General features: G+C 48.4%; 1 protein-coding gene across 6 annotated transcripts in view; it reads left to right on the top strand.

Annotated features, from left to right (window-relative positions):
• Window positions 1–16,709, top strand: part of SPATC1 (spermatogenesis and centriole associated 1) — a 44,534-nt gene extending 27,825 nt beyond the window's left edge. For 2 of the 6 annotated variants that reach the window (XM_082235470.1, XM_082235467.1), the window contains one exon: window positions 448–840. In XM_082235470.1, the coding sequence (XP_082091596.1) occupies window positions 448–777 (330 nt within the window). In that variant the 3' untranslated portion in view covers window positions 778–840. Of the gene's footprint in view, window positions 1–447; window positions 841–3,664; window positions 5,149–5,400; window positions 6,294–12,333; window positions 12,474–16,302 lie in introns of those variants that run through there. The other 4 variants (XM_082235471.1, XM_082235468.1, XM_082235469.1 and 1 more) reach the window with 4 other exon arrangements.
• The last annotated feature ends 228 nt before the right edge of the window (window positions 16,710–16,937 follow it).

The following is a 16,937-nucleotide window of genomic DNA, read 5'->3' as shown; positions in this document are numbered from 1 at the left end:
AGGCCAAAGTAGTTTCTTCTGGACTTCATATGGTATCAAGGGGTTTCTGCGGCTTCTGTCCGTTGGGATGGGTTTCTATTACTTTCACTGGGGGCACAAATAATTATCTATACAGTGGTACCTCTGGTTAATTACTTAATTCATTCCGGAGGTTTGTTCTTAACCTGAAACTGTTCTTAACCTGACGTACCACTTTAGCTAATGGGGCCTCCTGCTGCTGCCACCGCACGATTTCTGTTCTCATCCTGGGGCAAAGTTCTACTTCCGGGTTAGCGGAGTCTGTAACCCAAAGTGTTTGCAACCCGAGGTACCACTGTATCACCATCAATAGTATTTACATTCTCAGTTACTTTATATAAAAAAGAAAAAAGTCTCAAACAACTTGAAAAGTGAACACAATGTGCCTTAATGCTGCTCTTCTCTCTCTCTGTTCCGCTCTCTCCGCAGAGTGGAGCTGACCCCTTCCTGCAGCTGACAACAGAGCAGGCTTCAACCATCATGGAGCGCTACAATAACATCATGGACCGCCTGAAGCAGCTGGGCTATGACCCAAGCGTCCACCCTACCCTGACGGAGCACATTGTCAACACTTTTGGCATCCTCCGGGATCGGCCAGACATGACAGGCGCAGAGGCAGCCGCCTACAATGACATAAAGTATCTGCAGGAGGTGGTCAAGAATGCCACCCCTCCAGACATGTTCAACAACTGCATGCTGCTCCTCAACTGCCTCCATCAACTGTCTCAGGATGACGGGAAGCCCTTGTTCATATGGTGAACCTCCCACTCCCCCCACAGTGCGCACTGTATCACTGCAAACACAATAAACCATCTGAAAATGTCGAGTGAGTCTTCTTGTGTAACCCACAGACAATTTGTGCCACCTTGTCCAGTTTCATGATTTGGTGTCCGGCCCCCTTGGCCCTCAGCTGGCCTTCTTCAGAACTGCATTAATTGCCAGCAAGCCAGAACATAAAGAGCAAGGGGTGGTCATGATTAGAAATATACTGAAATTCATTGTTACAGGAGGATATTCAAAGGGTAAAAGGTTGGCATGAGGCAGGGTTTACTTTATGGGAAATGGTCTGCTTGAGTGATAACGGATCTGGTAAGCCATGATTGTTTCATAAGCAATAACTATTTCCATAAGCCATAATTACGACAAGACTTGCTACTGAAAAATAATCAATGTTAAGATGCTCTGCAGTGATGTATTAACTCCATTCTGTACTCTGTATTCTAATACTGGTATTAATAGCTGGTTAGTAAAAAAAATAACTTTTCATCAAACTGGTCTTAGAAATGCTGGTGTTAAATAAATAATTTCTCTGTGCCTTCTGCTTCAACATTTGTCTGAAGGTGGCAGCTCGGCTTGGAAACTAAATGGCAAAAAGCAAAACAAAGTCTATTGCGATTTCAAAGGACAGGAGTGTAAATCAGTGAATTCTCAGGCAGGGCTTCACCTGTCAGAGGAGGCGACTTCTTTGGCAAACCCCCTCCACCAAAGTGCAGCAGCAGCACCTTCTCCTCCCTGGCTATTCTCTCTCTTCCTGTTGATCTCTGCCGAGTGCTTTTGGCAAATCTTCTCACTGCACAAAGTGTGTTGTTTTTAATCTCCTCCAAGGTTAGGCCAGGAGGGAGCAGTGGCTCACACCGGCCACCACAGCAGCAAAAGGAGCCTCTCGGTGCTATGTTCATTTCTGAATTTTCTGATTGTTTGCAAAAGGGGGTGGGGGGAGAGATAGTCTTTCACTCAGACACTGACATCTCTAGTGGTCAAAGTGTCCTGTCAGAGGCCTGCAGGCAGCAACAGAGTGCTGAGCTCCTAAGACCTTGGTTGCTGCAGTAAGAGCCTCCCCATTTACATGCTTTCTCCCAACACCATTTTCCCAATTGAAGAGCATTCAGTCTGCAGGTGGAGCCCCTCAGCAAAGAAAAGCCTGGCTGCTAGTTCAAGGATATAGCAACAAGCTAATCAATAAAGTTACACCAGACTGCATTAAAATAGTCATGTTTCTTTTGGCCTCTTGATACTTTGTTTTTGTGTCAGTTTCTCCAATAATGCTGTCTGCTAAATTGCATTGTATCATTGGTCCATAATCAATAATTGTAATGATTTCCATGTCCAGGCAAGTTGTTTTTGCAGCAGTTAATGGAAGTGTTATGAGTTCTTTGTTTCTAATTCGCAACATATCATGACTGTACAAGTTAAGTATAGGCAGTCCTGGGGTCCTGTCTGTCTTGTAATTAAATATATTTCTGTAAATACATTTTCCCATAACATTTCTATTTTTGGACACTCCTACCACAAGTGCTAATATGCCGCTATAGCAGGACATCCTCTCCAACACATGGGAAAACTGTTCGGTTTTATATAGGCTAGGAGTTGGTCCAGTCTGTTCCATGTCTTTTCTTCAGTATTTAAGTCTCAATTCAGTTCCCGCCACCTTCTCAAAATTTTGCAGAGGAAAAAACTGCACCTCGATTATAGATTTATACAAAGATATTAATCCTTTTGTTATTATATTTTACTCCATTATAATTTTTGTATGCTATTGTCTCATGACTTTGTTTTTAAACTGGGAATTTGTTAAAAATTGGTAGTCTAAAAATCGTGATATTTGAACATTTGCCTGTGCAATTTGCATCACAGTTATGGTAAGCAGTCATCTATCTTTGTAAAAATATTTCAAATATTACAATTGCATTTCTTTCAACACCTCTATATTATAGAGTCTATATTTATTTTTGAAAACTGGGTAGAAGTGTAATGGAATAATGGGTGAGAAGCCTGCAACCAGGACTTTGCCCATTTTGTCCAAATCTTGAAAGTTGTAAGTGTGAATGGATTTGTAAGCCAGGTTAAGGTATTACTTTCATAAAGACACCATCTATTTCCAAGTTCTCTAATGTGCTCTACTGAGCTCCTTTACTGCCAGACAGGTCTATCATGTTGATGAGTGGATGTGTGTAGTAATCTTTATAAGGGCATCTTGGGAAATGGCTGAAGGGAGAAGGAGCAGCCTATATGAGCCAAAGAGGATGGTCTTGTGATAGAAACTGGGTGTGGGATAAAGTAGTGTGAGGTAGCCTCAGAACACCAAGCTTGAAATTGTTATTGCCTTGCCAGGCAAATTGTCTAAACTGGATCATGGGATAGTTACCCTGATACCAAGTCAAGATCAGGGAAAAACCCAGGTACTGCCAAATGAATGTACAGAGATTTTTCCACCTAAAGAGCAGTCTAAGTATTGTGAAAACGTTTTTTCAAGTAAGGGATGGCTTGTTGAGAATTTGGGATAAGGATATCAGTAGGATTTGCCTATCCATATCCAGCTTTCAGAAAGATTTCCTATCCTAGAGTGCTTGAAGCATGCCCTCCTTGTTTCAGCACATGAATCTTCTTTCCTTCTTTCTTGGAGAGGAGCCTGGGCTTCTTTCTCTGTGGGTGGGGCTTTCCCCTCCTCCAAGAATGGTTTCTTCTTGGGGGCAGAGCCCACATGGGTGCCTCCAGCACCAGGCCATGGCCACCGTCAAAGATGTGCTAGGAGGGGGAGGGAAGAAGAGCTGGGCAACTTCTGAGGGTTCTTGGTGTGTCTCTGCAGCCAAATCAACCAACATCTCTCTCTCTCTCTCTCTCTCCCCTCCCCCCCCCTTCTGCACAGATGGTGGCACAAGTTCCCTCTACCTCCAGGGTGGCGCGGCTGGGCGGCCCAACCTGCCTCGGCAACGTGGATTCTGCTTTCAGTGCCCCTTTCCTTGGCACCCCCACAAGCCCCAGCTGGCCCTGCCAGCCCCGCCCACCCCTTCCTCCAGCCTCGCTCCCCTAGCTACCCAGAGTGCAACTTCCCAGGCAAACTTTGGCCTTGGCAACCAGAGCCGGTCTTTGCCCCCACCCTCTCCCATCATCATCGTGCCCTACTACAGCCCGCCCCCTGGCCACAGCGTCACCAGTGATGCCTCCTCCTCCACCGTCACCTCTGCAGCTTCCAACAAGTCCTTCTATGCACTCAATGCCACTGATGACACCTCCTCCGCTGCTTCCTACCAGGCACCAGGCTACCGAAGCCTGCCCTTGCCCCCCGGCCCCGCCCCCTTCCGCCAACCCAACTACAGCCTGCCCCTTGGTCACAAGATCCCTTATGGCCCCCTCCCATCTTCCCCCACTATCACCTCTGGTGCCTTCTATGACTCCATCCAGGGAGAGCCACTGAGTTTCGGTTCTGGCCACCAGAGCGTGCCTCCATCTCCCATCTTCTATGCGGTCAATGCCAATGACACCTCCTCCTTCCCCGCTGCTTCCTACCAGGCACCGGGCCACCAGAGCCTGCCCGTGCCCCTGCCCTCCACGCCCAGCCCCTTCCACCAGTCCAACTACAGCCTGCCCATCAGCAACAAGCTTGGCTACGAGCCCCTCCCTTCCTCTCCTCCTCCCTACCAGTCCATCCAGGGCGAGCCACTGAGCATTGGTTCTGCCTACCAGAGCCAGCCCCCATCCCCCATCTACTATGCAGTCAATGTCACTGATGATGCTTCCTACCAGTCTGCTGGGCGCCGGGCGCCAGGCCACCAGAGCCTACCCCTGCCCCCTGCCCCCTTCCACCAGCCCAACTACAGTTTGCCCCTCAGCAACAGGCCCATCTATGAACCGCTCCCCATCGCTCCCACCACTTCCTACCAGTCTGGCCAGGGTTACTCACCCGGCTCTGCTGATGGCCAGCTCTGGTGGGATTCGTACGCACCACTCCATGATGAGTCAACTATGGGCAGCATCTTGTCCAGACGAGAACTCTTCACAAACTCCCAGCGAACCCCACTCAGTGCAGGAACCTACTTTGACGAGAACATAGACGACTCTGCTTTCCATCGGCCTGTCAGGCCCAGGCCTCCCCCCCTCCAAATGCCCCCCCCAGGATTCTCCCCCCCCTTTGAGTACCCACTTCCCATGGTAAATCCCCATTTATCTCCCATACCTTACCCAGTGTTTAACGCTAGAAGGTTGGGTACCAACTTCTATTTTCCCTCCCCTCGCCGCATGTTAAGGTTCTGCCCAGACCTGTATGGGAAGCTGCACGAGATTCCGGCCACAGACATGGACCAAAGCCAAGTCCATGAAAGCCCACTCAGTGAAGCCTACTTTGCCCCAAACATAGACGAGACTGCTATCCATCGGCCTGTCAGGCCCAGGCCTCCCCCCCTCCAAATGCCCCCCCAAGAAGTGTCCCCCCTCCTTGTGTACCCACCTCCCATGATAAATCCCGATGCATCTCCCATACCTTACCCAAACTTTAACCCTAGAAGCGAGGGTACCAACTTCTATTATCCCTCCCCTTTCCGCATGCTAATGTTCTTCCCAGACCTGTATCGAAAGCTGTATGAGATTCCGGCCCCAGACATGGACCAAAGCCAACTCCATGATGAGTCACCTGTGAGCAGCAACGCGTCCAGACGAGAACTCTTCACAAACTCCCAGCAAAGCCCACTCAGTGAAGCCTACTTTGCCCCAAACATAGACGAGACTGCTATCCATCGGCCTGTCAGGCCCAGGCCTCCCCCCCTCCAAATGCCCCCCCAAGAAGTGTCCCCCCTCCTTGTGTACCCACCTCCCATGATAAATCCCGATGCATCTCCCATACCTTACCCAAACTTTAACCCTAGAAGCGAGGGTACCAACTTCTATTATCCCTCCCCACTCCGCATGCTAATGTTCTTCCCAGACCTGTATCGAAAGCTGTATGAGATTCCGGCCACAGACATGGACCAAAGCCAACTCACTGACCAGACCCAAAGCCATGATGTGGCACCTATGGGCAACATCTCGTTCAGACAACAACTCTTCACAAACTCCCCGCAAACCCCACTCGTTCCAGGAACCTTCTTTCACCAGTTCATAGATGACTCTGTTTTCCTTCGGCCTGGCATGACTCCCCCCCCGCGACAAGTGTCCCCCCTCTTTGTGTACCAACCTGGCATGATAAATCCTGATGCATCTCCCTTGCCTTACCCACCCTTTGACGCTAGAAGCGAGGGCACCAACTTCTATTATCCCTCCCCTTTCCACATGCTAATGTTCTTCCCAGACCTGTATCGAAGGCTGTATGAGATTCCGCCCCCAGACATGGACCAAAGCCAACTCACTGACCAGAACCAAAGCCAAGCAGCCTCTTCTCAAAGCCCAGCAGTAGCATCTCAGGCCTTCAACCAGAGCCAGCCAATGGTTGTGAGGCCAAAGGAGCGCCGAGGCACCGACAGGCAAGCCACCTCCCTGAGCAGCACCAAGTCAAGCAGAGGTGGGTGAGTGTGTATATGTGTTTCTGTTGTGTAAGCAATGTGTGATGTTTCTGGGCCCTGACTGGGCATGGTGAGCTGATCTTCTCACAGATGGTCACTTTCCATTGATATAGCTCTACCACAGACAGACACTATCAAGCCCAAAGAGCTGAACAGTTACAGTGCAACCGAACTCAGGCAGAGTTGGGGCATTTCCTACCATAGCTGTCAGGCATGGGGGAATCTCTCCTCCCCTAGTAGCATCAAAGAGCAAGGAATAAACAAATAAGTTAATATTTATGGTTTTATTTAGTCATCGTGTTACAAGGCAAAGAATCCAGTCCTTAACTCCACAGTAATGTTGCTCACTCTGAGCTCCTCCTCTTCTTTCCCCAGCAACAGCCCTTGGCTCTATGAGGGGCCTCAGGAGTCAAATGTAGCTGAGTCCTTTGCTCTTGAACTCTAAATGAGCAACATGTACATGGGGATGGTGGCCCTTTCCAAGGGCATTTCTGCTGTCAGCACTACCCCTCCTTCTCCTAATGCCTCATAACTAAGCTGCTCTGAGTTCTGCTGTAATTCAATCATGTCTCCCTCTTCTCTTGAAATTAGTAGAGAACGGGGGATGATCACCACCATTCCTCCTCCAAGGGAAGCAGAGAAGGAAAGGGTGATCTCCAGCCCTCCTCTTCAGTCAAGTCCCTGACATCACCCTTTCTACAGAGCCCTCCTCCTCCTCCTCCTTCCCTCCACCCCTTCAGTTTTGGTCTGCTGGGGTGACTTCTATAAAACTCATTTTGCAAGTCCAGGGCATGAACATATTCTGCACATTCCCATTATCTTTCTTCTGGCCCATACCCGCTCCACACAATCAAGTATTGCAACCTCTTCCTTCTCATTTGTGAGTCTAGAATTTGTTCTACTTCAAACTTTTCCTCTCCTTCTACCAGGACTGGAGGTGGAGGTGTTTGTCTAGGTGCTTGGTAAGGGTGCGCAGGCACCACTGGCAACGACCAGGATCTATGGAATACAGGGTAGCTCTTCACTGATACCAGCAACCTGAGCCTGAAAGTCGCAGGATTGATCTATTCTATCACTTCAAATGGCCCCCCTCTCTGGCGGTCCAGTTTTCTATATCTATCTTTCTGAAGTAAATAATGTGTTGACAACCACATCTCCCACCTTGATGTCACTACCTGGCTGTCTATGCACATCAGCTGATTTTTTATATGCCTCCTTAGAAACAGTCCAAACGCTCCTTAAGCAAACTCTGGTTAGCTGTCAATACTTCTACGAAGTCATCTGCTGCCAGCACTGACAGGGCGTTGGGGATGGTATCCATGACTGGCAAAAAAGTGGGTCTGTTGCGTTGAAGCATGAAGTGCATTGTTGTATGCGAACTCCGCCAAGGGCAGTTTGGACACCCAATCATCCTGCTGGTAGTTCCCATAACTACAGAGATACTGCTGCAACATGGCATTAGTTCTTTATGACTTTCCATTCGTCTCTGGGTGTCAAGCTGAGGTGAAGCACAATTCTACCTTGAGTAGTTGCACGAGCTGCTTCCAGAACTTTGAGGTTAATTGGGCTCACCTGAGATCACTCTGAGAGCACGTGCAACTTGAACACATGGTCTACAAAGAGCTGTGCTGTTTCTTGGGCTATCAGAAGTCTTAGTGAACAGGTATACCACCAACCAGATCACTGTCTGCTGCTGCGATTCCGGCAGATCAGTGATGAAGTCCATAGCTATGGTTTGCCAAGGGCCTTGCGGGGAGGGCAACGGTTATAGCAAACCCGCTGGCACTTCTCTGGGTCTCTTCGCCCGCTGACACATTTCACAGGCTCTGGCATATTTCTTGACTTTCCCCCTCTACCTCGGCCACCAGAATTGCCTCATCACACGGCATAGCGTCTTGTGCGGCCCCAAGTGTCCAGCTGTAGGGTTATCATGGCATTGACGTAAGACCTTGGCTCAGAGGTCTCCCTCTGGAACATAGAGCTTCTCCTCTATACAGTAGCCCATCCTTTTCCAGGAACCTCTCCACATCACTGGCATCCCCCCACAGCACCACTAGCTCGCCTTCCGCGAATGCATCCTCCCTTGTCTTCTGCTGGAACTCAGAGACTTCCATAACTGACCCAGCTGCTAGCTGTAGCTGCTCTGGCTTCAAGTTGTGCCTGTACACTGGAACTGGCTCATCATCCTGATATTCCGGCTTCCTGGAATGGGCATCTACTCCTTGATTCAAAGTACCAGCTACATACTGGAGTCTAAAATCAAATCTGGCAAAGAACTGCGCCCAACAAATCTGCTGTTGATTGAGACATCTCATCATCTGCCAATACTCTAGATTCGGACTTTCAGTGTGCACCTCCACCTGGTGTCACCCCCTCCACACTTCAAGGGCTTCTTTGATCACTAAAAGTTCCTTCTCCCAAATGGTGTAATTCTACTCGGAAGGAGTCAGCTTCCTGGAGTGGAAGGCACACGGGTGTAGGTTGCCATCTTGGTCTCCTTGAAGCAGCACCACCCCCACCACCCTGTCAGAGGCATCCATTTCCACAATCAGTGACCAGTGAGGGTCTACATGTGCTAGGTATACCGTTGAGGAGAATATGGTTTTGAATTCAAATGCCTGCCACACCTCGGCTGTCCACTGGAATGGCTTCTTGCCCCTCAAGCAATCTGTGAGGCATAGTGAGTCTTGAATAGTCCGGCACGAAGTTGCAGTAGTAGCTGGCAAAACCCAAGACTCTCTGCAGATCTTTCTTTGCCTTGGGTTCCTGCCATGACACTCTGCTCTGCGCCTTAGCAGGATCCATGTGCATCCCCTCCAGTGTGAGGCAGTGACCTAGGAAATCTACTGTTGATACACGAAACTGAGACTTTTCCAACTTGGCACAGAGTTGATGTTTCCACAGCCTCTGCAGCACCTCTGTCACGTGACATACATGTTGCTCTGGGTTCTCTGAGTATATCAGCACATCAAGGTAAACCACCATGAATCTATCCACTAGGCTTCTGAGGACATAGCTGATGAAGGCTTGGAACATTGCTGTCCCTGACTGCAGTCCAAAGGGCATGACCAGGTATTCGAAGCTGCCATATCTGGTGCAGAACACTGTTTTCCACTCATCTCCCTCTCTCACACGGATTGGTTATAAGGCCCCCTCAAATCCAACTTTGTGAAGATTTTTCCTGACCTCAACCTTTCCAATAAATCCCCAATGTGTGGTAGCAGACAGCGATTGAACACCATTATGTGGTTAATCTTCCTATAGTTTGTGCACAATCTAGGTTCTGAAGTACCGTTTTCTTCACGAATAGCACAGGGGCGCCTCCTGGTGCCTTGGGCGGTCTGATGAAACCCGCTGCTAGATTCTTATCCGAAAACTCTCTCAAAACCACAAGCTCTGCTTGTGACATCAAATAGATCTGACTGTTGGGCAATTGCGCACCTGACAGAAGATCTATTTTACAGTCATAAGGTCTATGGGGCAGTTGGCTCTCCTCTCTGGTCAGAGGGCTTACTTGTATGCAAAGATTCCACTTAGACCTCTGAGTGTGGAAACAGATGCAACTTGACTAGTAAATCACTTAAACTACTCTTAAATTAGTTGAAAACATATTAAATATATTATATGGAAGTTTATTTAATATTTTTATTAAATCTACTACTTCCTTACATTTTAAGGCCCTCCACAGCTGCAGAGAGCCTCAGCAAAGTCCTCTACTGCTGCAGGGAAGCACAGCACATCCTCCACAGTGGTGGGGAGGTATGGCAGGACCCTCTGCCACTCTGGGGAGGTGCAGCACACCCTCCACCACTGCAGGGAGGTATGGCGGGACCCTCTGCCGCTGTGGGGAGGCCCAGCAAGGCCCTCCACCACCACAGATATATATCGTGCTATATCATGATGTTTGACTGGTGATATATTGTGATGTTGAAAACCAGATACTGGCCAGCCTTACAGGTAATATGTTTCCTGTTTCCTCGGCTACACCACCTTACCTATCTGAGCAAATTGCCCTCTATCCCCAGATGTTTTAAAAAGGATTAATGGAGGATGAGACTGTCTATGGTTTAAAATCATGGTGGCCATGGGGCTCTCTCCAGAATGAAGAGGCAGCGTGGCCCTGAATAAATAATAAATAAAATCATCTTTCATTATAATAAATAAAATAAAAATGCATGTTTGTGAAGGGGGGTTATTGGTCCGTTTGATTCTTAATGTATTTTTGTCTTGTGTTTATTTTTATGTTGTGAACTGCCCTATGATCTTCGGATGAAAGGCAGAATACAAATTTAATATGCTTCTGGCATCTGTCTGTCTCAGGAGACAATGAGCAGTGCCCCTTTATGGGTAAAGTCAGACTGTTGGAGAGTTATAACATCTGCTGTAGCTGCAGAAACTGATATGGGAGAGACGCGTTATGTTTCAGCTAAGGCAGATAAAGGCATCCAGTTGTGCTGATATAGGTGTACCATGGCATTTCTTCTTTCTGAACTCCTCCCAGAGGTCTTTTCTCCTCTGGTCACTGCTGTGGATGCATGACCTGATTGACTGCCTCCAGGCACTGCAATTGTCTGCAAGAGATTCCCACACTGTGGGGTTGGTGGTGCCAGCATTCATGTTATATTCGCAGACAGGTCTGTTGCCTGAAGCCAGTTCTTCATAAGGCACATCCTTAGGAATCCTGCCATCTTTTATTTTGCGGACATGATCACGCCAGTGTAGACGTCGCTGAGAGTAGAGTGTAAACATGCTGGGAATGTGGGCTTGAGAGAGCACATTTTTGCTTGAGACTCTATCCTGCCATATGATGCCCCAAATCTTCCTCATGCAGTGTGATCCAACACACGAGCCTAGTAGGCCTTCATCTTGGTATTGGTCATTAGCATCACAACAAAAAGCTTTTATCCAAGAGAAGCCTTGCGGTTGGGGGGGGGGAATCTCCCTGTGCTTTAAAAATCAGCTTGGTTATAGGTTGTTAGCATCACATTCTGCCATTCCCTTTTGGAAAGGCAAGAAATTGGTTGTTAATAGTCATGGCAGTCACCTTTGTTCTTGTAGAGGGTCACAACGCTGGAGTCATGCATGTCTTGTGGCATGGATCCTGCATCCCAACACAACAAGAGGAAGTAGTGGAGGTGCAGCATGAGGGAGGACTTGAGGCCAGCTTTTAGGAATTTGGTACTGTCCTGGGACTTTTCCTCATGCCTGAGAGTTGATGGCATTCTTCAGCTCATCGAGGGAGGGAGGACATCCAGCTCTCCCAAGACAGGCAGTGTCTGGATGCTGTCAACTGCTGTGTCAGCAACCATGTTTTTCCACAAGTACAGTTTTTGATAGTGCTCTGCCCATTGCTTCATCTGCTTTCTATTTCACAATATACCAATATATGATTTCATAATATCTTGGATCCATATACAAAAGGTCAGTTATGGTTTAAGGGGGGTTTTTTATTGGCGTTCATCTGTCTCAAGAGACAATGAAGTGTGTCTCCAGGGGTTTAAGGAGTGATACATAACTTTTTGGGTGCCTTCGGTTATGACTGAATTTCAAGCAGAATGTCAAATTATATTAATGATTATATGAGTGAAAATAAAATATAAGGTTGAACAGTGTCTTGGCATGTTACATTCCAATAATTAACAAACTATTTTTCAATAAATATTGTTTAGTGCACTTCATTCAATCTCTCTTTCATAATATGCAAGTTTTGTCAACAGGACTAAACCTTATATTCTTTTGTGCCATTGGAAGATGTCAACCAGCATATCTACAAACACACACACATCACGTTTCTCTATCCAGGCAAGTCAGAGGCACCTCAAGGACACATCCTGCACAGGCAAAAGCACTCAAGGAGGGCACGGAGGATGTCCAGTGAGGGTGCAGTATGGGGACAGTCCTAAGGGGGCTGCCCTGGCCCTAAGGCTTCCCTGAGCAAATGTAGCACTTCGTTGGGTGTCCCCCTCAAGGAGGAGTTGGGAGATCTGCTGCCTACTGCGCTATCCTGCTGGACTGACTGGAAATCCCCCCTTGGTCCTTACAGATCCCAAACTGGTAACCATGGAGCGCATCGTTGGAGAGATTGCCTTCCAGCTGGATCGCAGGATCCTCTCCAGCATCTTCCCTGATCGGGTCCGCCTCTACGGTTTCACCGTCAGCAGCATCCCTGAGAAAATCCAGCAGGTGAGGGGAGATTCCCCTGCCCCCCACTCCCCAGTCCTAGCCCTGCTGTGGTGTGTTGACAGGGTGCAATCGAAGAAGATGGAGGAACAGGAACCCTGAAAGCTGCAGTCCAGAGATGGGAAGACGCAGGCCTAGGGGCTAAACATGGCCCCTGAGGCCTTTCTGTTTGGCCCCCCCGGGACTTTCCCCAGGCCACATTCCTCTGGCCCTGCTTTGCCCTTGTCCTGGCTCCTACCCAACACCTAGAGGAGAGAAAGACACCTTCATCCAGGCAAGTAATGGTACAGTTTCAGCAGCAGACACCGTGCTCAAGTATCGCAGTTCAGGAATTTAGGAGCAGGCCAAGGAGTTAAGGACTGGCGTGGGATGCTCACTCACAAGATTCCCTTGTCGTGCGGGAATATCAAGACTGCAAGAGTGCACACCATCGGAGCGGGCGAGTCTGCTCCATCTGCAAAGGCACTGTCAGCTTCTAGGCCACAAGGCTACACCCTCCAGCTCAGGATCCTGGTCAGTCACTGCTGCCTCCTGTCCAGCCTCCAGTGAGTGGATCAAAGCCCTCCATTGAGTCTTCCTGCTCCACAGGAATGTCAGGAAGAGAGACGACACCCCTGCTCGCCCTTCCAAAGTGACCAAAGCCAGGGTGGAAAGGAGATCTCACTTCAACCCAGGTTCCCCAGCCCTCACCCCCGTTTCTTCTGCATCCTCCATCAGAGCCTGCCAATCCCAGCCCAGTTTTGACAGAGCTGCTGGGCTCATGAGGTCACTCTCTTTGAGTGTTTTTGCCTGGATGGAATGTGTGTCTTTGATCTCTTTATAATGGCTCCGGCTTTCCTGGATGAAGAATAGAGAGTGGTACGTGAGTGACTATAGAAAGCAGCCACTCTTTCCTATAGGTAAAAACAACAACTGTTGCTCTGCCCACTCTTGCCTCTGGCTCTGCCCACCACTGACGTGCACCCCAAATAAAGTAACCGAGAAGGGGATGTGGCCCTCAAGCTAAAAAGTTTCCCTTATTGCAACTCCTGCCGTGGCCTCTTCTCCTTTCAAAGTTGTGCTTATAGGAAGAATCCGTCTATTCCCACTTCTCTCCGTTATGATGTCCAATTCACCACCTGCATCAGTCTGCATAGTATTTTTGAGGCACTCACAAGAACTCATCAGGCTCTTAAAATGCATTTATCCTGATTTATCCATTTTAATACGCATTTTTGCGTAATATATGCGTTTTTACAAACAGGTTTCTCCAATCAATATAATGCAATTGTCTGTGTTCTTTTCATTAACACCTTTCATACATTGTTCTATCTGTATCTCTCTGCACATTTATTGGTTGGAGAATGGGTCCATAAATTCCAGCTGGCACAGAATGTTGCAGCCAGATTGCTGATGGGAGCTTCTGGCCAAGAACGTGGTTGCAGAGGATGGCTACCAAGATGACCAAGGGTCTGAAACCAAGCCTTACAAGGAACAGTTGAAGGAGCTGGATATGTTTAGCCTGGAAAAGAGGAAACTGAGAGGAGATGTGATAGCCAGCTTCACCTATCTCAAGGGCTGTCACATGGAATATGGAGCAAGCTTGTTTTCTTCTGATCTAGAGTGTAGAACTTGAACCAGTGGATTCAAGTTATAAGAAAGGAGATTTCCACTAAACATCAGGAAGAGCTTTCTGACAGTAAGAGCTGTTCGAAATTGAACGGTCTCTCTTGGGACTCTCCTTCCTTGAAGGTTTATAAGCAGAGGTTGTGTGGCCACCTGTCTTGAATGCTTTAGTTGAGATTCCTGCATTGCAGGGAATTGGACTAGATGACCCTTACAGTCCCTTCCAACGCTACGATTCTGTCAGGTGTGCATGAAGCAAAGCCCTGTGACCAATAGGACTCTGCAGGACTGGGGCCTTCCTCTGAAGAAGCAAGGCGCGGCCGCACAGGTGAGGCCGATTGGTAACTCACAGCACCTGGTGGCAAGAGCAGGGAAGGGATATGAGGTCAGCATTTTCCCTTCGGCTCTTTGCCACAGCAACACGCTTCCTGCCTTGCTGTGTTTGACTCCTTGCTTCTTGATCCTCGGACCCTTGACTTTGTGACCCCTTGCTTCCTGACCCTCGGACCCTTGGCTTCCTGACTCCTGGCTTCTGGACTTCCCTTCCTGCTCCCACCCCGCCATCTTGCCCCCGGTCCCGACGTCCCCAGCCAGGATCTCAATCGCTTGTGAACCAGACCGTGACAGATTCTATGAACATGTGACACCATTGTTAAAACAGCTGCACTGACGTCCCATCTACTATTGAGCCAGGTTCAAGGTGGTATTAATTTTCAAAGCCTTGAACATCTATAGGAATGTCGTTGGTTGTTCCCCAAGTTGGTGATGCTCACTTGACAATGAGAAACCAAGTCTTTAGTGCCATAAACCCAGTCAATAACGATTCAGCAAGAGCCTGCTGAAAACCTTTCTATTCTGCAAGGCCTATGCAGGCAGTTCAGATTGTATCTTTCCGCAATGGTTACCTGATGCTTGTTTTTAACCTTTACACTTTTAGTGTATGGTTTTCTATATTTTTAATGTTGTAAACTGCTTTGATATATTTTTATGATTGAGTAGTGTGTAAATATTTTTTATAAATAAATAAACTGCGTCGCAAGATCCAGAGGAGCATGAATCTCAAAGGGTAGCTGTGTTTTATGTCACTGTTTCAAGAAATGCAATTAAAGAACTTCATGTTAAAAGGCAAAATGAACCAAATATCTCCCCCCCCCCGTCCCTCATTTGTAGTGGTGTCAAGTTCACTCCTTTTTCCTTTGGTGCAAAACAATAAAGAGAAGTCAGCCTCCATATCCCTCCTGCGCCATGTATTGCTAGGGAGATTCAGGCAGCTTCTGAACAGCTCTGCTTTCTGCTATTTTCAAGTGGCAAAGAACAGAACAGGAAGCAGCCCCCATCCCACAAGGCGAGGAAGCAGCATAGCCCCAGCTACGCAAACACAGGGCAAATTTTGTGGTTTCTCTGACCCCTCCCTTCCCAGCACCAACCTGTTAAATGTGAACTATTTGGCTCCCTCCCTCCATGCTCAGAATGCAGCCTTGCCCACGTAGCTCAATCTAAAATGATTTTAGTGAATCACTTTCTAATAAATAAATAAATTGATTAATATGATAAATGTCTTTTTTCCTGTTTGATTAAGCTTAAGGGTAATTTTTGGTTTACGTAAGGCCCTAGTGATATCTGCGTTAAATGCAGTAGCCATTGTCTTCCGAGAGATGGATGCCAACAACGAAGGAAACAGAAATGTACAGTGGTACCTCTGGTTACGTACTTAATTCGTTCCGGAGGTCCGTTCTTAACCTGAAACTGTTCTTAACCTGAAGCACCACTTTAGCTAATGGGGTTTCCCGCTGCTGCCGCGCCGCTGCTGCACAATTTCTGTTCTCATCCTGAAGCAAAGTTCTTAACCCAAGGTACTATTTCTGGGTTAGCAGAGTCTGTAACCTGAAGCGTATGTAACCTGAGGTACCACTGTAGCTGCCTATTCGCAACATGTGCCTCCAACTTTCTCTGACTTTGGGGTTTGAACTCTCAAACTGACTGGCTAGGGTTGATGGGGGGATAGCAGCTCCAAACCAAAGGAGGGTGCCAGCTTGGGGGTGGGGAACTGGCACTGACCATAGGGAATAATCAAAGATGCCTCTCCCCCCTCTTCTGAAGATGCCAGGAGCGGCAGGAGTTTTTCCCACTTGACCCTCCTGGCTGCATAAACCTACAGCTCCCTAAAGGCAGCTGAGGAGGCTGGGCTCAGAAACCCTCTTTTCTAACGCTGCTTCTCTCCCCACAGGCAGCCAATGACCCCCTGTCTCCAATGTCAGCTGAGGAGCACCAATCCATGATGGAGCGCTACGACACCATCATGAATATGCTGAAGCCAAAGGGCTATGACCCAAACTTCCACTCCAAGTTCACAGAGCACATTGTCAACTCCTACGGGATCCTGAAGGAGCGCCCAGATGCGACAGGCCCTGAAGGAGACGTCTACAACAACCCGAGCTACCTGCGGCAGGTGATTGAGCAGATCGTGCCTCCGGAGAAGATGACGGACTGCCTGACCCTGCTGGACTGCCTCAGTTTCATGGCGTCCACGGACGGGAAGCCCTTGTTCATCTGGTGACCATCCGCCTGCCTGTCCCCCTCCTGGCATGCCATCCCACTACAGCCACAATAAACCATCTGGAAACAGCTGGCAAAGCGTCTTATGCAAAGTCCATCCCACGGGGGGGGGGGGCCCTGCCGCCACCAGAGTCCTTCCGTTACCTGGGAGGAAGTCTTTGACAAACGGACCCCAAACCCCACAGTCCTAGGCTGGCAGAAAGCTGCCTCAGCCCCAGAACCAGAAGGCCAAAGCAACATGGCGGCTGGCTGAAAAGATGCTATCCAGTCGGCTGCCGGTGCTATATACCGTATTTTTCTCTGTAT

Source organism: Podarcis vaucheri (genome assembly GCF_965113315.1).
Source record: "Podarcis vaucheri genome assembly, chromosome: 8".
NCBI lineage: Eukaryota > Metazoa > Chordata > Lepidosauria > Squamata > Lacertidae > Podarcis > Podarcis vaucheri.
Note: the sequence above shows the minus strand (reverse complement) of the source record. Positions and strands in the feature narration are given on the sequence as shown.